The sequence below is a fragment of the Quercus suber genome, unplaced genomic scaffold (genome assembly GCF_002906115.3).
Source record: "Quercus suber isolate HL8 unplaced genomic scaffold, Cork oak 2.0 scaffold_908, whole genome shotgun sequence".
Classification (NCBI taxonomy): domain Eukaryota; kingdom Viridiplantae; phylum Streptophyta; class Magnoliopsida; order Fagales; family Fagaceae; genus Quercus; species Quercus suber.
Genome location: NW_027070332.1, coordinates 40,488 through 55,540, shown reverse-complemented (window position 1 = coordinate 55,540; position 15,053 = coordinate 40,488). Strand labels below are relative to the sequence as shown.

Here is a 15,053-nt window from a genome sequence, read left to right as displayed (position 1 = left end):
TAGTTAAAATTAATAAATTAATTTTTTAAATTTATATGCTGATCTGTCAGGAGTGATGTGGCATTTTTATAATATTTTAATTCTTCCGGCAGCCACCTCAGCAATTTCCGTCGATTGACTAACGAAAATGACCAAAATGGAACGTGTTCATTGGTTTAGGGACTAAAAGTGGTAAAATTAAAATGTAAGGACTAAAATGAAAAAAAAAAAGCCAAAATGTAGGGACTAAAAGTGCGTTTACGCCATTAAAATATGATGTAAATGATAGAAACTAAATGCGTAGTTTACCCAATTTTATAATTAGTAACAAAACTTAAAAATAAAAACAACAACAATAATAATAATAATAATATCTTGTTAAAGTTATCAATTAGTAGTATGAATTAAAATGACTATTCTTCATCCGATCCAATTTATGAACTACACTTCAATTATTTCCCCTTTTTCTTTTTCTTTTTTGCAAAAGTGTACGTTCTACGTGTGCAAGTGTGTGTGCAAGTGTGTAATAGACACTTAAATCTTAGGGTGGCAATTTGTGTTCGCGTGTCAGGTTCATATTATGTCAACTCATGAATATCCGATTGTATAAGTCAATACTAACCCGACATATTTATTAAATGGGTCAAAATTCATCAACTTACACGACCCATTTATGAAACAGGTTAGTCGTGTCGACTTATTTATTAGATTTTATCAAAATTAAAATAAAAATTTATGAAAAAACAAACAAATAAATATTTTTAATGTAAAATTCAAAACTAATTAATAACTACATCACAAATAATCACTAAAAACTAAAGCATATCTTAATATTACAAATAATCAATCACAATATGTCAAAAATAAATAAATCACAATAATTAAAAAATTTATATACCTAAAGTTTAAAGGGTATATTGGTAAAATTATATTTAATTAAACAGGTCAAACAAGCTCTATGAGTTGAACACTACCCTAACTCATTTATTAAATGGCCAATTATATCAAACCGAATATAATTTGAATCCATTCAACTTCAACCCATAAACTATGAATTTCTCGTGTCGTGTCGGGACCATCTTGGGATCTTGGCTTTGAACCTCCATTTTTGGCGCGGACATTAACTAGTAAACAGCGCATGAACATCACTGCCCTGGTCTCTAGTCCTAAACTCTTCTTAACTCAAATCTCTTGTCTCTAGTATTTGTGTTAACAAAACAAATGAGTACAGTCTCGTTCTCTCCTGCTACTTCCATGCAATTATTAGATTCATTTCCATCTTCTTCTTCTTCTTCTTTTTTCTCCGTCCCATCATTGCCCCTCATCAGAACCAATAATTACGCCACCATACCCTTCAAGAAGAAATCCAAAAGAAAACCCAGAACCCGATTGCTGTTACTCAAAGTTACAGCTTCTTCAACAGCCAAAGATGTGTGGCGAAGAACTCCACTTCACAAAATGGCGCCGTCCTCGCCTTCTCATCAGCACCAACGATACTCTAGAAAGAAACAAGAGCAAGTGCACTTGGATCACAGTGTGGACATGGACGAGCTCTTGGCCTCAATGGGTCAAACCCAGAACGAGCATGAACTGTATGCGCTAATGTCACCTTACAAAGGTAGACAGCTCTCGATTCGTTTCATGGTCTCGTTGCTCTCGCGCGAGCCCGACTGGCAAAGGTCACTCGCGCTTCTTGATTGGATCAACGAGGAGGCTTCGTATTCGCCTTCGGTGTTCGCGTATAACGTGGTGATGAGAAATGTGCTTCGCGCGAAGCAGTGGGAGGTTGCTCGTGGACTGTTTGATGAAATGCGCCAAAGAGCGCTAGCGCCCGATAGGTATACGTATTCGACGCTTATTACTTATTTTGGGAAGGAGGGTATGTTTGATTCTGCGTTGGGGTGGCTGCAGCAAATGGAGCAAGACCGTGTGTCTGGGGACCTTGTGTTGTATACAATATCCTTCCTCTGCATCAACCGGAAAAGATGGATGGCTTCCCCAAAAAGCTCAGCCACACCATAAACCTCAAAAGGGTATTGTAACTAACGACATTGGGTTCAATTCCCATCTTCCTCATGCTCCAAAACAGCCGGTCAGCCTCCTTTGCCATATCTAGCTGCCCATAAACATCAATCATTATATTGCACGTAGTAAGGTCAAGTGGGCACTTCACCTCAGTCATCTCAGAGTACACAGATAATGCCTCAACAAACTTCTGGTTCTCAACATACATTGTCAAAAGTGTCGAATAGCTCACTGTATCTGGCAAAACACTCACCTCCCTCATCTCTTTTATAAGAAGCCGGGCCTCTCGAAATAGCCTAGCTTTGCCAAAAACATTAATCATTGAGTTATAAGCCACCAGGTCAGGCACAATACCCGACCCTTTCAATCTCGAAAAGATCGAAATAGCCTTGGAATAATCACATAACTTCCGTGAAAGCTCAATCAAATTACTATACAACACAAGGTCCCCAGACACACGGTCTTGCTCCATTTGCTGCAGCCACCCCAACGCAGAATCAAACATACCCTCCTTCCCAAAATAAGTAATAAGCGTCGAATACGTATACCTATCGGGCGCTAGCGCTCTTTGGCGCATTTCATCAAACAGTCCACGAGCAACCTCCCACTGCTTCGCGCGAAGCACATTTCTCATCACCACGTTATACGCGAACACCGAAGGCGAATACGAAGCCTCCTCGTTGATCCAATCAAGAAGCGCGAGTGACCTTTGCCAGTCGGGCTCGCGCGAGAGCAACGAGACCATGAAACGAATCGAGAGCTGTCTACCTTTGTAAGGTGACATTAGCGCATACAGTTCATGCTCGTTCTGGGTTTGACCCATTGAGGCCAAGAGCTCGTCCATGTCCACACTGTGATCCAAGTGCACTTGCTCTTGTTTCTTTCTAGAGTATCGTTGGTGCTGATGAGAAGGCGAGGACGGCGCCATTTTGTGAAGTGGAGTTCTTCGCCACACATCTTTGGCTGTTGAAGAAGCTGTAACTTTGAGTAACAGCAATCGGGTTCTGGGTTTTCTTTTGGATTTCTTCTTGAAGGGTATGGTGGCGTAATTATTGGTTCTGATGAGGGGCAATGATGGGACGGAGAAAAAAGAAGAAGAAGAAGAAGATGGAAATGAATCTAATAATTGCATGGAAGTAGCAGGAGAGAACGAGACTGTACTCATTTGTTTTGTTAACACAAATACTAGAGACAAGAGATTTGAGTTAAGAAGAGTTTAGGACTAGAGACCAGGGCAGTGATGTTCATGCGCTGTTTACTAGTTAATGTCCGCGCCAAAAATGGAGGTTCAAAGCCAAGATCCCAAGATGGTCCCGACACGACACGAGAAATTCATAGTTTATGGGTTGAAGTTTAATGGATTCAAATTATATTCGGTTTGATATAATTGGCCATTTAATAAATGAGTTAGGGTAGTGTTCAACTCATAGAGCTTGTTTGACCTGTTTAATNCACCCCCCCCCCCCCCCCCCCCCCCGGTTTTGGTAAAAACATGTGTCATGTATTTTTGTGGCTTCTAGATGTTCAGGCAAAGATATTACCTGGAGGCTGGAGTAACCCATTAGTAGAACCTCAATTATTTTGCATATTATCCCTCTGATAGCAGCATCATGATATTTGTAAGAGAAATGCTCAGTGCTGGTCTTAAAATGGTGGGTTTCAGTTTTATAACTTCTCCTGCAGAAACAGAGCTTGAAATAAATGTCCTGGATTGGCTTGCTAAATTGCTTCAACTGCCTGATGATTTCCCTTCAGCAGGTAAGGTTTAATACAGTGTGAAGGTGTAGTTCTTCTTCGTCTTTATTTCTCAAATCAAAGTTTTGTCTCTATTCTACTTGACAATTTGATATAGACAAGTAAGAAACAGTGAGTTCTCCCGTCTCCCATCTCCCATCTCCCGATGCTGAACTTACAGTTTTTCCTGGAAATAAAATATGCATTATATATTGAATATTTGGAAGTATTGGAATGGAAAGAAGTAGTATATAGTTTATTAAATCTAGGGTTATGGAGATTGCTGAAATGGTATGATATCTGTCATATGAGCAACTGTTATGGCAATTTAATATTTGCAGAGATGAACATATATAGAATTAGGAATATGCACCTACCTCAAGTGAATGAACTAAACTAAAGGATCTTTGAATTTGCAGGATATATGCACTTTTATTTTTCCAGAGTGGTAAGCAGTCAAAATATTTTTTTTACATGCTGATGATGTGTTGTACTGGTATTGTAACGAATTTGGACTACTTTTGGAAGTTAAATTTAAACCTCAAACTTAGGAAAACGAGGATGTAGAACCCAATAAATTTTTATGCATGTGTGTAATTGGATTAAATCTGCATTTCCTGCCCTTTTTCTGTTCGTTTTTTGAGAAAAAATTCTGACACAAACACAAAACTTAGTCAATGCTTTGAATACGATTTAAAAAAGAAAAAAAGAAAATCACTTTCCCTTCTTATCTTTGAAATTATTCTCAGTATTATTAACTTTCTCTATTACAGGCATTCATCATCTTATCCTACATATTATTTGTCTCTATAAATTTTAGCACGTTTCTTGTAATTTGAAAGACATCTCCAGCCAGGCAGTCAGGCAGTCACCTATCAGGTGCTTGGACATCTGAAGACTTGCTTGGTATTGCCATTTGTTTATGTCTTACTTCATGACCCATTTAGCTGGAGGAATATTTTAGGGATTTTAATTGCACTAATTGGGAGGGTTCCACATTTTTACTTTTGCACTCATGCGTGTCAGCAAAAGGGTCATGAAGCAGCAGCACCACAAACATTTCAAGTTTTGGCCACTTTTATTAATTTTTTATTTATTTTTTTATTCTATTAATATTGCATGGTTTTACTTCCTAGAATTTAATCCACTGTATTTTAATTTTTAAGCCACTGTACTTCAAACTATGCCATTTTATACTTTCTCTTGTTTCAGAGTTCCTGAAACCATTTGTAAGAAATTAGACTCTATTGTCAGAGACTTTTGGTGGGGTCATGACCAAGGGCTTAGAAAGATGCATATGCTTCATTGGGATAAAATCTGCCTCAATAGAAGGGAAGGAGGTATTGGTCTTAAAAAATTCAGCATTATAAACCAATCTATGCTTGCAAAGCAATTTTGGAGGATAAGCCATAAGCCTGAGTCTCTTTTAGCAAAGACCTTCAAAACCAAATATTTTCCTAGATGCTCCATACATGACTGTTCACCTAAACCCCATCACTCTTGGTTTTGGAGAAATATCACCAAACAGGATAACCCAAAGCTAAGGGAAGGCAGATGGTGGGTTGGAAAAGGTTTGGACATTCCACTCAACCACCCTGATTGGTTCCAGTGTCCTACTCAAAACCTGCAGAACCCAAACCTATGCACTGGCACTGTTGCTGACCTTATAGACCATAATACGGGTGTTTGGAAAGCTGACCTAGTTAGAGCTGTTTATCCATTCCCCCAATGTTCTGAAATTTTGAGCATTCCCATATCCAAGACAGGTGGTGTCTCGGATAAACTTTTATGGAAACACTCAAGCTGAGGGGAGTATAAAGTCAAAAATGCCTATAATCTTTTGCTTGAGGACTCTACTCAAACCTCCCATCATCACCACAGGCCAAACCAGTTCCCACCAGAGGTGTGGAATCTCATTTGGAAGGTGAATGTCCCCCATAAAGTTGGCCTCTTTGTGTGGAAGCTGATGCATGACGGTTTACCTACCTATCTCACACTAAGAAATAGAGGAATCCCAACTACTAGCTGTTGCCCTGTGTGTAAGGTAGAGCATGAATCTACTTCACACTTATTCCTCTATTGCACCTTTGCTTGAGCCTGTTGGCATGGATCTGCATTAGCAATACGCACCTCTGATTTAAGGAACTCTTCTGTGCAGCTCTGGATAAGTAACATCTTGATTAGATATAAGCAGATGGATCAAGATATGATGGATTATCTTCAAGCCATTTTCACCTATCTCTGGACTATCTGGAACCACAGGAATCTTGTGACTCATGAAGGCAAGACTCCTAATCACATGGAAGTTATCCTAACTGCTCAAAACCTATCTTGCAGGTTCAAGGAAGCTTTCAACATGTCAAGAAAACTAAGCAGACAATCTGTGACTGACCATACAGTAAACCAGAAAATTGGAGGACCTTGGGAGCTAATCATCAAAGTTTCTGGAGCTAGGAGAAAGAAAACAAGAAGAAATGCCCTTGCTTATGAAGCCATCAATCTTCAGGGGATGACCATGTTCTCGGGTGGTGTCAGTTGTGCAGCAGCAACAGTTTTTGAAGCAGTTCAGGAAGCTCTTGCCGAGGCAGCCCTAAAAGTTAAGAGCCTTGGGTTTTTCAGGATTTTGTTTCTGTGCAGTAGCGAAAGAATAGTTCAGGTTTTTAACTTGGAAAGTTTTCCTAGTTGGCAGGAAGACTGTGGTTGCTGATGTACTAGCTTTACAGCAGCATGGTCTTGTTTGTGAAGCCCTTTTTGTTCCCAGGGCCATTCTGAACTCAGTTTATTGCATAGCTGATTTAGCAACTAGAATACCACTCCTCCACAGCTGGGTTCATCCAATTATTTCGTAACCTTTGTACTCTCTTCCTTTATTGGTATAATAAAAAATAAAAAGAAAAAAGCAAACATGCTTTGGGAGCTCTCTCTCTCTCTGTATTTTTAAAAATTCTCTGAATCATGCCAGGTAGTGGAATATGAATCTGATCCTCTGCTGAATGTGGAAAATGGGAAAGGAGGATTAACTGGTGGTGTGGTCCCAAAAGCTCCTGTGTGGAATTCAAACAAAAGTTTGCATGCATGAAGGATTGTTCATACATCGGTGAGAAGCAGATAGAGATCATAGAAAGGATCTCCATGGATATATATATATATATGGCTCCCGCGGTGTTGCCAGAATCTTCCGATTCAATTAAGCTTAGAGGTCTTGTATTTGCTTTCTATCATATGTTGTAGGAATTATAGATTTCTGCTCTTGTTTGTAACATTAATCATTGATGACCGCCAACATTGTAAAGCTATTGCAATCACGCTAAACTTACTTAATACTAAACAGTCAGTGTTTTTTGTGCTTTAGGGCCCGTTTGGATGGAGGGGGTTAAGAAGGAGAGTAGAGGGAAATACAGTAGAGTTGGCTAAAAATAAGTTAATTTTAAGCTAAATCTATTCTACTCTACTCTACTCCCCCTCCTTCCCCCTCAATCCAAACGGACCATTTTAGTTACTTTTTTCTTTTCTTTTCTTTTCTATGTAATATAAACTTCTTTTTCAGTTGAGGTTGAAATGGAAGAATTAAAACATGATATGGATATTAAACTTTTGGACTTAATAGGCTTGTAGCTCAATCGCATAATCTGCTTTTTTTTTTTAATTAGAAAAGCTAGGGTTTGAATCCCCCTTCTTCCATTGTTGTAACTATCAGGGTAAAAATAAAAAACTTTGAAAAGCAGATGCTTGTTGGTTTTTTTTGTGCAGGACGATTGTATTGTTGGTATTGCACGCTCACCAACGGGGTGGGTTTTTAGGTTCTCTTTCATCTCTATATCCTACCAAGCTTGGATATATAGCTATTAGAGGTCATCGCAAGACCTTTATTTCTGCTTCATGAATGGGTAACCTCTATTATTGGAAAGGTTTCTTTTGACCTTTTCTTGAACTATTTTTTTGTCCCTTTTAGTTGCTCTTAAGAGCAATATTGATCCATCACTTGTACAAGAAGCATTCTTTGGCAATGTTCTCAGTGAAAAGTTGCATTAATTGCAGGATGACCTGATTTAGTGGTCTCTACCACTATTCACAAATTTAATTTTGTGCATCGGGGATGAGAGGTGGACACCCTATTATTTTTAATGAAATCTAGAGTATGCATTGAATGCAAAAAATGTGTTTATTTTCTTATTCATCTAAATCTTCTTTGTCTACCTGTATGTAAAGATTTTGAATCTTAATGGTTTGATCATGTAGTCTTACATGTGCTAAAACTATAGGTTTAAAAAAAAAAAAAAGCGCTAAAATCATATGAATGTTCTGCATTTTGGTTGGGAAAATGTGATTGATTGTAGTGTTACTTGCTTATATACTTAGTGCTGAGTGATGGTAGAATAAAATTCTCAAATAAAGCAAGCAAGTGCCACCAATACAAGCATATATAAATCCATGTAACTTCGTAAGATAACGGTCTGTTTGGGTCCAGCTTTTAGCTTTTATCTTTTATGTACAGTTTTTTAAAATTATATTTCTTTTCTTATTTTTTTTGAAGTACAACCATACTTTAACACGCTTTCAATAAAATAAAATAACAAAATTAGCAAAAAAACTAAATAAACTGATGCCAACCGCATACTATGTGTTGAAAACAAAACATACTAGCAGAGGTTTGCAAAGTCTTAATATCATTTTGACTTCCCAATGTTCATGTTCAAACATGCACCTTAATTCAATGCTAGTCTTAGAAAGTACTTATGAGCCCATATCTTCATTTTTTCTGCCTAACATTTAAACGATGCCTCTTAGACTAGAGTGTGTAGTTTGAACCTGGATTGTTAATTATTTAGTAAAAAACTAAATAAAATGATGTCAAATGCATACTATGTGTTGAAAACAAAACATATTAAGGGTTTGTTTGGATACTACTTATTGTTGAAAAATAAAAACATTATAGCAAAATAATTTTAAAATGTGTGAATAGTGCTGTGGACCTAGTTTTAAAGTTGTTTTTACTGAAAAAAGTACTTGCGGGTCTTGTGAACAATGCATGAGGCCTACTAAAAAACACACAAATGCAAACGTTAGAACATAAACATTGTATCCAAACTCACGTTAGCAGAGATTTGCAAAGTCTTAATATCATTTTGACTTCCCAATGTTCATGTTCAAACATGCACCTCAATTCAATGCAGGCATGGAAAGTACTTATGAGTCCATATCTTCATTTTTGCTGCCTAACATTTAAATGATGCCTCTTAGACTAGAGTGCGTAGTCTGAACCTGGATTGTTAATTATTTACATCATTTTGAATGCCCACTATTCACGGTCAAATATGCACCTTAATTCTTCTTTAGGCCCAGAGAGTTATAAAGTCCATATCTATCCCCTTGTTTTGTATCATTTTGGTGCCTAACATCTTAAATGATGCTTTTATCCTAGAGTTTGAGCCTTCAAGATCACACTAATGCCGTCACGTTACCCATCTATTCCTTTTGTGGTTACTGCCATTCCCATAACCTACCTTATCCCTTTGCATCTAATCCTACTTCGCAGCTCTAGATGAAGTACTTCGTCAATGACCAAATTAACGAATAGCTTGTGTCCATTCTACCATTGTATCCCATACAGGTTGCTTGTTCTTATAGATTGTTTTACATGTTTTGTCTCAAATAAATAATTTTAGAAAAATGTTAACGGATGCTGAAAGATATTAATATAGGATAATTTTTTTTTTTTTAATTATGAGAAAAGAAAAAAGTAATTAATTTTTTGACAACTTTTTATATTTTTTTTTATGAAAATCATATCAAAAACTTTTTCAAAATAATTTATTAACAATTGTCCTAAATATACTTATTAACGTAATTCATAAGTTTATTCCTATATCAATTTATATCTCAGTTGGTGCCTTTTTGGACTGAAACGCTCTAATTTGGGGGACCACCTCGGAATGCTTCATTGACATACAGTAACTCAAATATTGGCTTTTGGCAACCCCCAATGTAACGTAATTGTTGAACTAGGGCAGTTAACCTTAGGGTGATAAAAATAATATTTATGAGTTAATGACTCTGAATCAGTCTCCAAAAGAAAAAAAGGAACCTATATGAATTAGGCGAGCAGCTAAGCTATTTCAAACTGTTGGTTGATTGTTATGGGGATTACATAATAAAATTCTAGTCATCAAATAAGAACTCGACGACTTTACTTTATATAATTTTTGTTCTCTTTCGTAGATAAGAATTTTAAACTATAAAACTGAGTTAGGCCACCAGGTTACAGCATCCCTCTGGAAAACATGGAACTCAAAAAAAAAAAAAAAAAAAAAAAAAAAAAAAAAAAAAAAAAAAAAAAAAAAAAAAAAATCCTCTTTCACTAGGATCTGCAGTGTGAAAGCTCTTCTCCATGGTTAGTGACTTAGTGGCATATAATTCTTATTTTTATTTTTTCAATTTGTTGTAATTGATACATAATAGTGTAATATAAGTGGTTACTTCATTATAACTTATTAAGAATACTTTTGTATTTCGTGAAAAGTCTTCTAACTCAACTAATTGACATTTATTAGTATTTTTAATGGAAACATTAAAATTTAAGTATTCCAATTCACACAATTGATCTATTAAAAAAAAAAATACTTCTGACTTTGATCTTTCCATTTAAAAAAAAAAAAAAAAAAACTGAGTTAGGCCACCAGGTTACAGCATCCCTCTAGAAAACATGGAACTCAAAAATAATAATAATAATAATAATCCTCTTTTCACTAGGATCTGCACAGTGTGAAAGCTCTTCTCCATGGTTAGTGACATATAATTCTTATTTTTATTTTTTCAATGTACTGATTTGTTATAATTGATACGTAATAATGTAATACAAGTGGACCAGTGGTTACTTCATTATAACTTATTAAGAATACTTTTGTATTTCATTAAAAATCTTCTAACTCAACTAATTGACATTTATTAGTATTTTTAATGGAAACATTAAAATTTAAGTATTCCAATTCACACAATTGATCTACTAAAAAAAAATACTTCTGACTTTGATATTTCCATTTAAAAAGAAAAAAAGAAAAAAAAGAAACTGAGTTAGGCCACCAGGTTACAGCATCCCTCTAGAAAACATGGAACTCAAAAAAAAAAATAATAACAATAATAATAATCCTCTTTTCACTAGGATCTGCACAGTGTGAAAGCTCTTCTCCATGGTTAGTGACATATAATTCTTATTTTTATTTTTTCAATGTACTGATTTGTTGTAATTGATGCGTAATAGTGTAATACAAGTGGTTACTTCATTATAACTTATGAAGAATAATTTTGTATTTCGTTAAAAGTCTTCTAACTCAACTAATTAACATTTCTTAGTATTTTTAATGGAAACATTAAAATTCAAGTATTCCAATTCACATGATTGATCTATTAAAAAAAAATACTTCTGACTTTGATCTTTCCATTAAAAAAAAAAAATAAATAGTTAGGCCACCAGGTTACAGCATCCCTCTAGAAAACATGGAACTAAAAAAAAAAAAAAAAAGTAAATAAATAAATAAAATCCTCTTTTCACTATGATCTGCACAGTGTGAAAGCTCTTCTCCATGGTTAGCAACATATAATTCTTATTTTTATTTTTTCAAGATACTAATTTGTTGTAATTGATACGTAATAGTATAATACAAGTGGTTACTTCATTATAACTTATTAAGAATAATTTTATATTTCGTTAAAAGTCTTTTAACTTAACTAATTGATATTTCTTAATATTTTTAAGAGAAACATTAAAAATCAAGTATTCCAATTCACACTATTGATCTATTAAAAAAAAAAAAATACTTCTGACTTTGATCTTTCCATAGAAAAAAATAAAAAAATAAATAAAAGTAAAAATAAAAATGAAGGAACAATTCTCCTAACCCTAACAGGTAGGCATGTCGGGTGAAGAGTTATAAATTTGGGGTCCACAGGTGGCGCTGCTGCTTTAAGAAAGTCTATTTTTAAATTTATTATATCACCATCAGCATTTTAAACGCTTCTAACTTCAATAATTGTTTTTTTTTTTTTTGATTCCTCAATAATTGTTAATTACTAGTTGAAAGTGCCATCTGCTTCTGTGTTTGGTTAGTCAGTCACTTTAATTCATGAATAAATTTTTTTTTTTTCTTTTCTTAATGAAGTAGGTTTTAACACGGGTCACTAATCTATTCATGCATTAGAATTACAGGTCGCTCTGATTCTCATAATAATAATAATAATGATAATAATATCATTATTACTGGTCGCTATTTTTGAGAAGATTTCATGTTGTATATAATATGAAGGTCTTTTTGTATTACATTATGCTTTTATAATAAAATAACATAATTTTCATACCTTTTTTGTTTTGTTTTTCTTTTCCTTCCATTTCCTTTGGATAGGGTCATGGAGATCCTTAATCACGGCAACTTATTAGCCCAAAAAAAGAAAAAATAAAAGTTATCCATGCTATCCTTTGAATTAATTTCTGTCCAGTCCTACTCTGCTTGTGGTCATTTATAAAGTTTTTTTTTTTTTTTTTTTTTCCTTCCTTGTCAAAGTTGCCTTGTGAGTTATGTATAATTTTTTTCTCAAAAAAAAAAAAAAAAAGGGAGTTATGTATAATTTCATTATATGTATGTGTATATATATATATGGGTCATGTTAACTAGTGCTGTAGGGCATTGATTAACAATCCAATTAAAAAAAGTTTTTATGGGAAAAGAAAAAAAAAAGCAATTAATGTTTTGACTGTTTTTTTCATTTCTCATAAAAGTGATATCAAAACTTTTTTAAAATGGATTGTTAACCAATATCCCAATAACACTCGTTAACATTTCCCTATATATATATATATATTTTTTTTTTCCCAATGACTCCTAGATCACAGGGTAAGTATTTCTTAGATACACATGGAGCACAGAGAATAATGTTTCTTTCTCTTGGGTCAGGCTTAGGTCCAGTATTCAGTAGTACTGGACCCGTTGAGATAATTACATATATCCACTTTTAGACACGTGTCACCATCTGACCGGGTCCAATACACTAAATGCACTGGACTTAAATCAAGTTCATTTCTCTCACAGTCATAATGGGGTCCACTTATTAAATAAATGGTGAGGTCCACCGTGAATGTGAGAGAAATGTCATTTTTTTTTCTATTCTTTGAGAGTATATAGGAATTTTTCTCAGTTTTATCTCTTAAGTCAATCACCAATAGTTCCTCAAAAAAAAAAAAAAAAAAAGTCAATCACCAATAAATGATGGATAAACTAAACATTAAATAAATAATAATGTTATAGACACAAATTATTTTATAACATTTTTACAAACTGCTGATGTAGTTTTAGCATTTTTCAAATGGACTCATATTAAAACTAGTAAGAATTTGCCATGTTAGCAGTTTGTAAAATTTTTGTAAAATAGTTTGTTACTATCGTATTACTTTTAAATAAATAACATATCAAAGTGATTCATCAAATTCTTCTCAAAAAAAAGAAAAAAAAAAAAAAGAAAGTGATTCATCAAAATTTTTTCTGATTTCAATTTTGATAGCTCTAGATGCCTAAAACTTAAATTTCATATCTTCTTCTTGACCCTTATCTAGAAAACAACCTAACTTCAGGAATTTTTATCTAATCTCATGACTTTGACCATTATCTTAAAAAGAAGAAAAAGGAAGTTAGGATGGATTCATATCATTTGCAGTAATTAAAAAAAGAAGGAAATTGCTACTTCTTTGTTTGCTACAGTTTCTGTGGGGACAGTTTTTGCGGCCCAAGCCCAAGGAGGTATGGATTCGGAACCCACTGAGCCCAAAACAATAAATTTTGTAGAGAGTGGGCGAAAGGGCTAGGCAAGTAATGAAAATGACAGTATTAAGCAGCAACACTGATGTGAGAAGCTGAATTAATGTGCTCTCGACTAAAATGGGTACTCTGTCCGAAGAGATGTTTTCATTCATAATCAAGGATTACAATTCCTGGAGCTACAACCATCTACTATATCCTTTCTCTCTCCTGTTTTCCCCTCCATTTCTATCAGAGGTACCCTTCCCTTATATAGCATTACCTTCTTACATCTCCTCCGTCCACTTGTTCATCATCCAGGCATCCACTTGAGTACATGTCCCATCATCCCACCTTTAGCCTTATGTGAGTGGCGGTAGCTGAGAAAGCACCGTTCAGGTGTCCTGTCCACATAAATGCGGCCAGAAAGGTAGGTGCAGGGCATTAAATGTGGTGGTTGAAGTATGCCTCCTTGATATTCCCTGTTGCCGTTATCTTTATGTGTGTCCGAGGCTCCTCTCCCTCCTGACGCTTGTCAAATAGATCACTTGAACCTCCCATACTCGCGTTTGATCAAACCTCTTCGGATCCGAGGACTCATGACTACTCGGACATATGAGCATCTCCTCGGATGGCATACGTGTTCATCCACAGGCATCCCCCATTGGCGTGGGCTTCCGACTGAAGGCTTCATCTCCTCGGATGAAGAGTGTTCCTCTTTAGGGCCTTGGGCCGAATAAGCTGGGCTGGGTTTTTCTCCCCCACAGTTTCTTTATTCAGCTTTATAAAATTAATTGACTAAAAATTTAAAATTCTATACCTAAAAGGGCAATGAGATTTAAAAAAAAAAAAAGTAAGTTAAAAAAATATGGTTTTAAAATAGGATGCCAACAAAAACATAGATTTCATTTTTTTTTTAAAATTTTTTTTTTCATAATACATGGATCATTTTCTTACTTAAACTCCTTTAATGTGGGTTCCACTTAACTTAACTGGTAAAATCTTTGATGGTTGTATAAGAGATCTGGAGTTCAATCTTTACCTACACAAAAAACTGATTAATGTTTTGGTCTGATGATAAAAGAATTATCATCAGAAGCGGACATGAAACTCTAAAAAAAAAAAAAAAAAAAAAAAAAAACTCCTTTAATATTTTCTTGTTTCACTTACTTTTGTTGTAAAAGCCTATTCAAGGCTAATAGGAGGTTTTTTTTTTAAGTCAAAGCCTGTTGTCTAAAGAAGGTTAAAATAAAACAAGGCAAAGACCACAAACCAAGTTCTATTCTAACACTAGCTTCAAATCTTTGCCGTTTTTCTACTTTGCCAGGTAAAAAACTTGAAAAAAAAAAAACAAAAAGTCACCTTAAACTCAAACTAATCTAATCTAACTTTTAGTTTAACACCAACGCAAAAGTCTTAACATAAATTGTTAAATCCAGAAGTAGAGTCAACAGATACCGCAAAATCATGATTCATGGTCAAGAAAACATTCCAAAATTTTCCAACAATCGTGGCCCCCACCAAACTCTGAAA

At 34.8% G+C, this 15,053-nt stretch overlaps 1 protein-coding gene across 1 annotated transcript; it reads right to left on the bottom strand.

Moving 5' to 3' along the window:
• Window positions 1–1,841: 1,841 nt before the first annotated feature.
• Window positions 1,842–3,350, bottom strand: LOC112033838 (pentatricopeptide repeat-containing protein At5g39980, chloroplastic). The gene is given in 2 exon segments (XM_024066606.2): window positions 1,842–2,005; window positions 2,008–3,350. Coding segments are annotated over 2 exon segments (1,326 nt in total). The 5' UTR covers window positions 3,170–3,350.
• Between the last annotated feature and the right edge of the window lie 11,703 nt (window positions 3,351–15,053).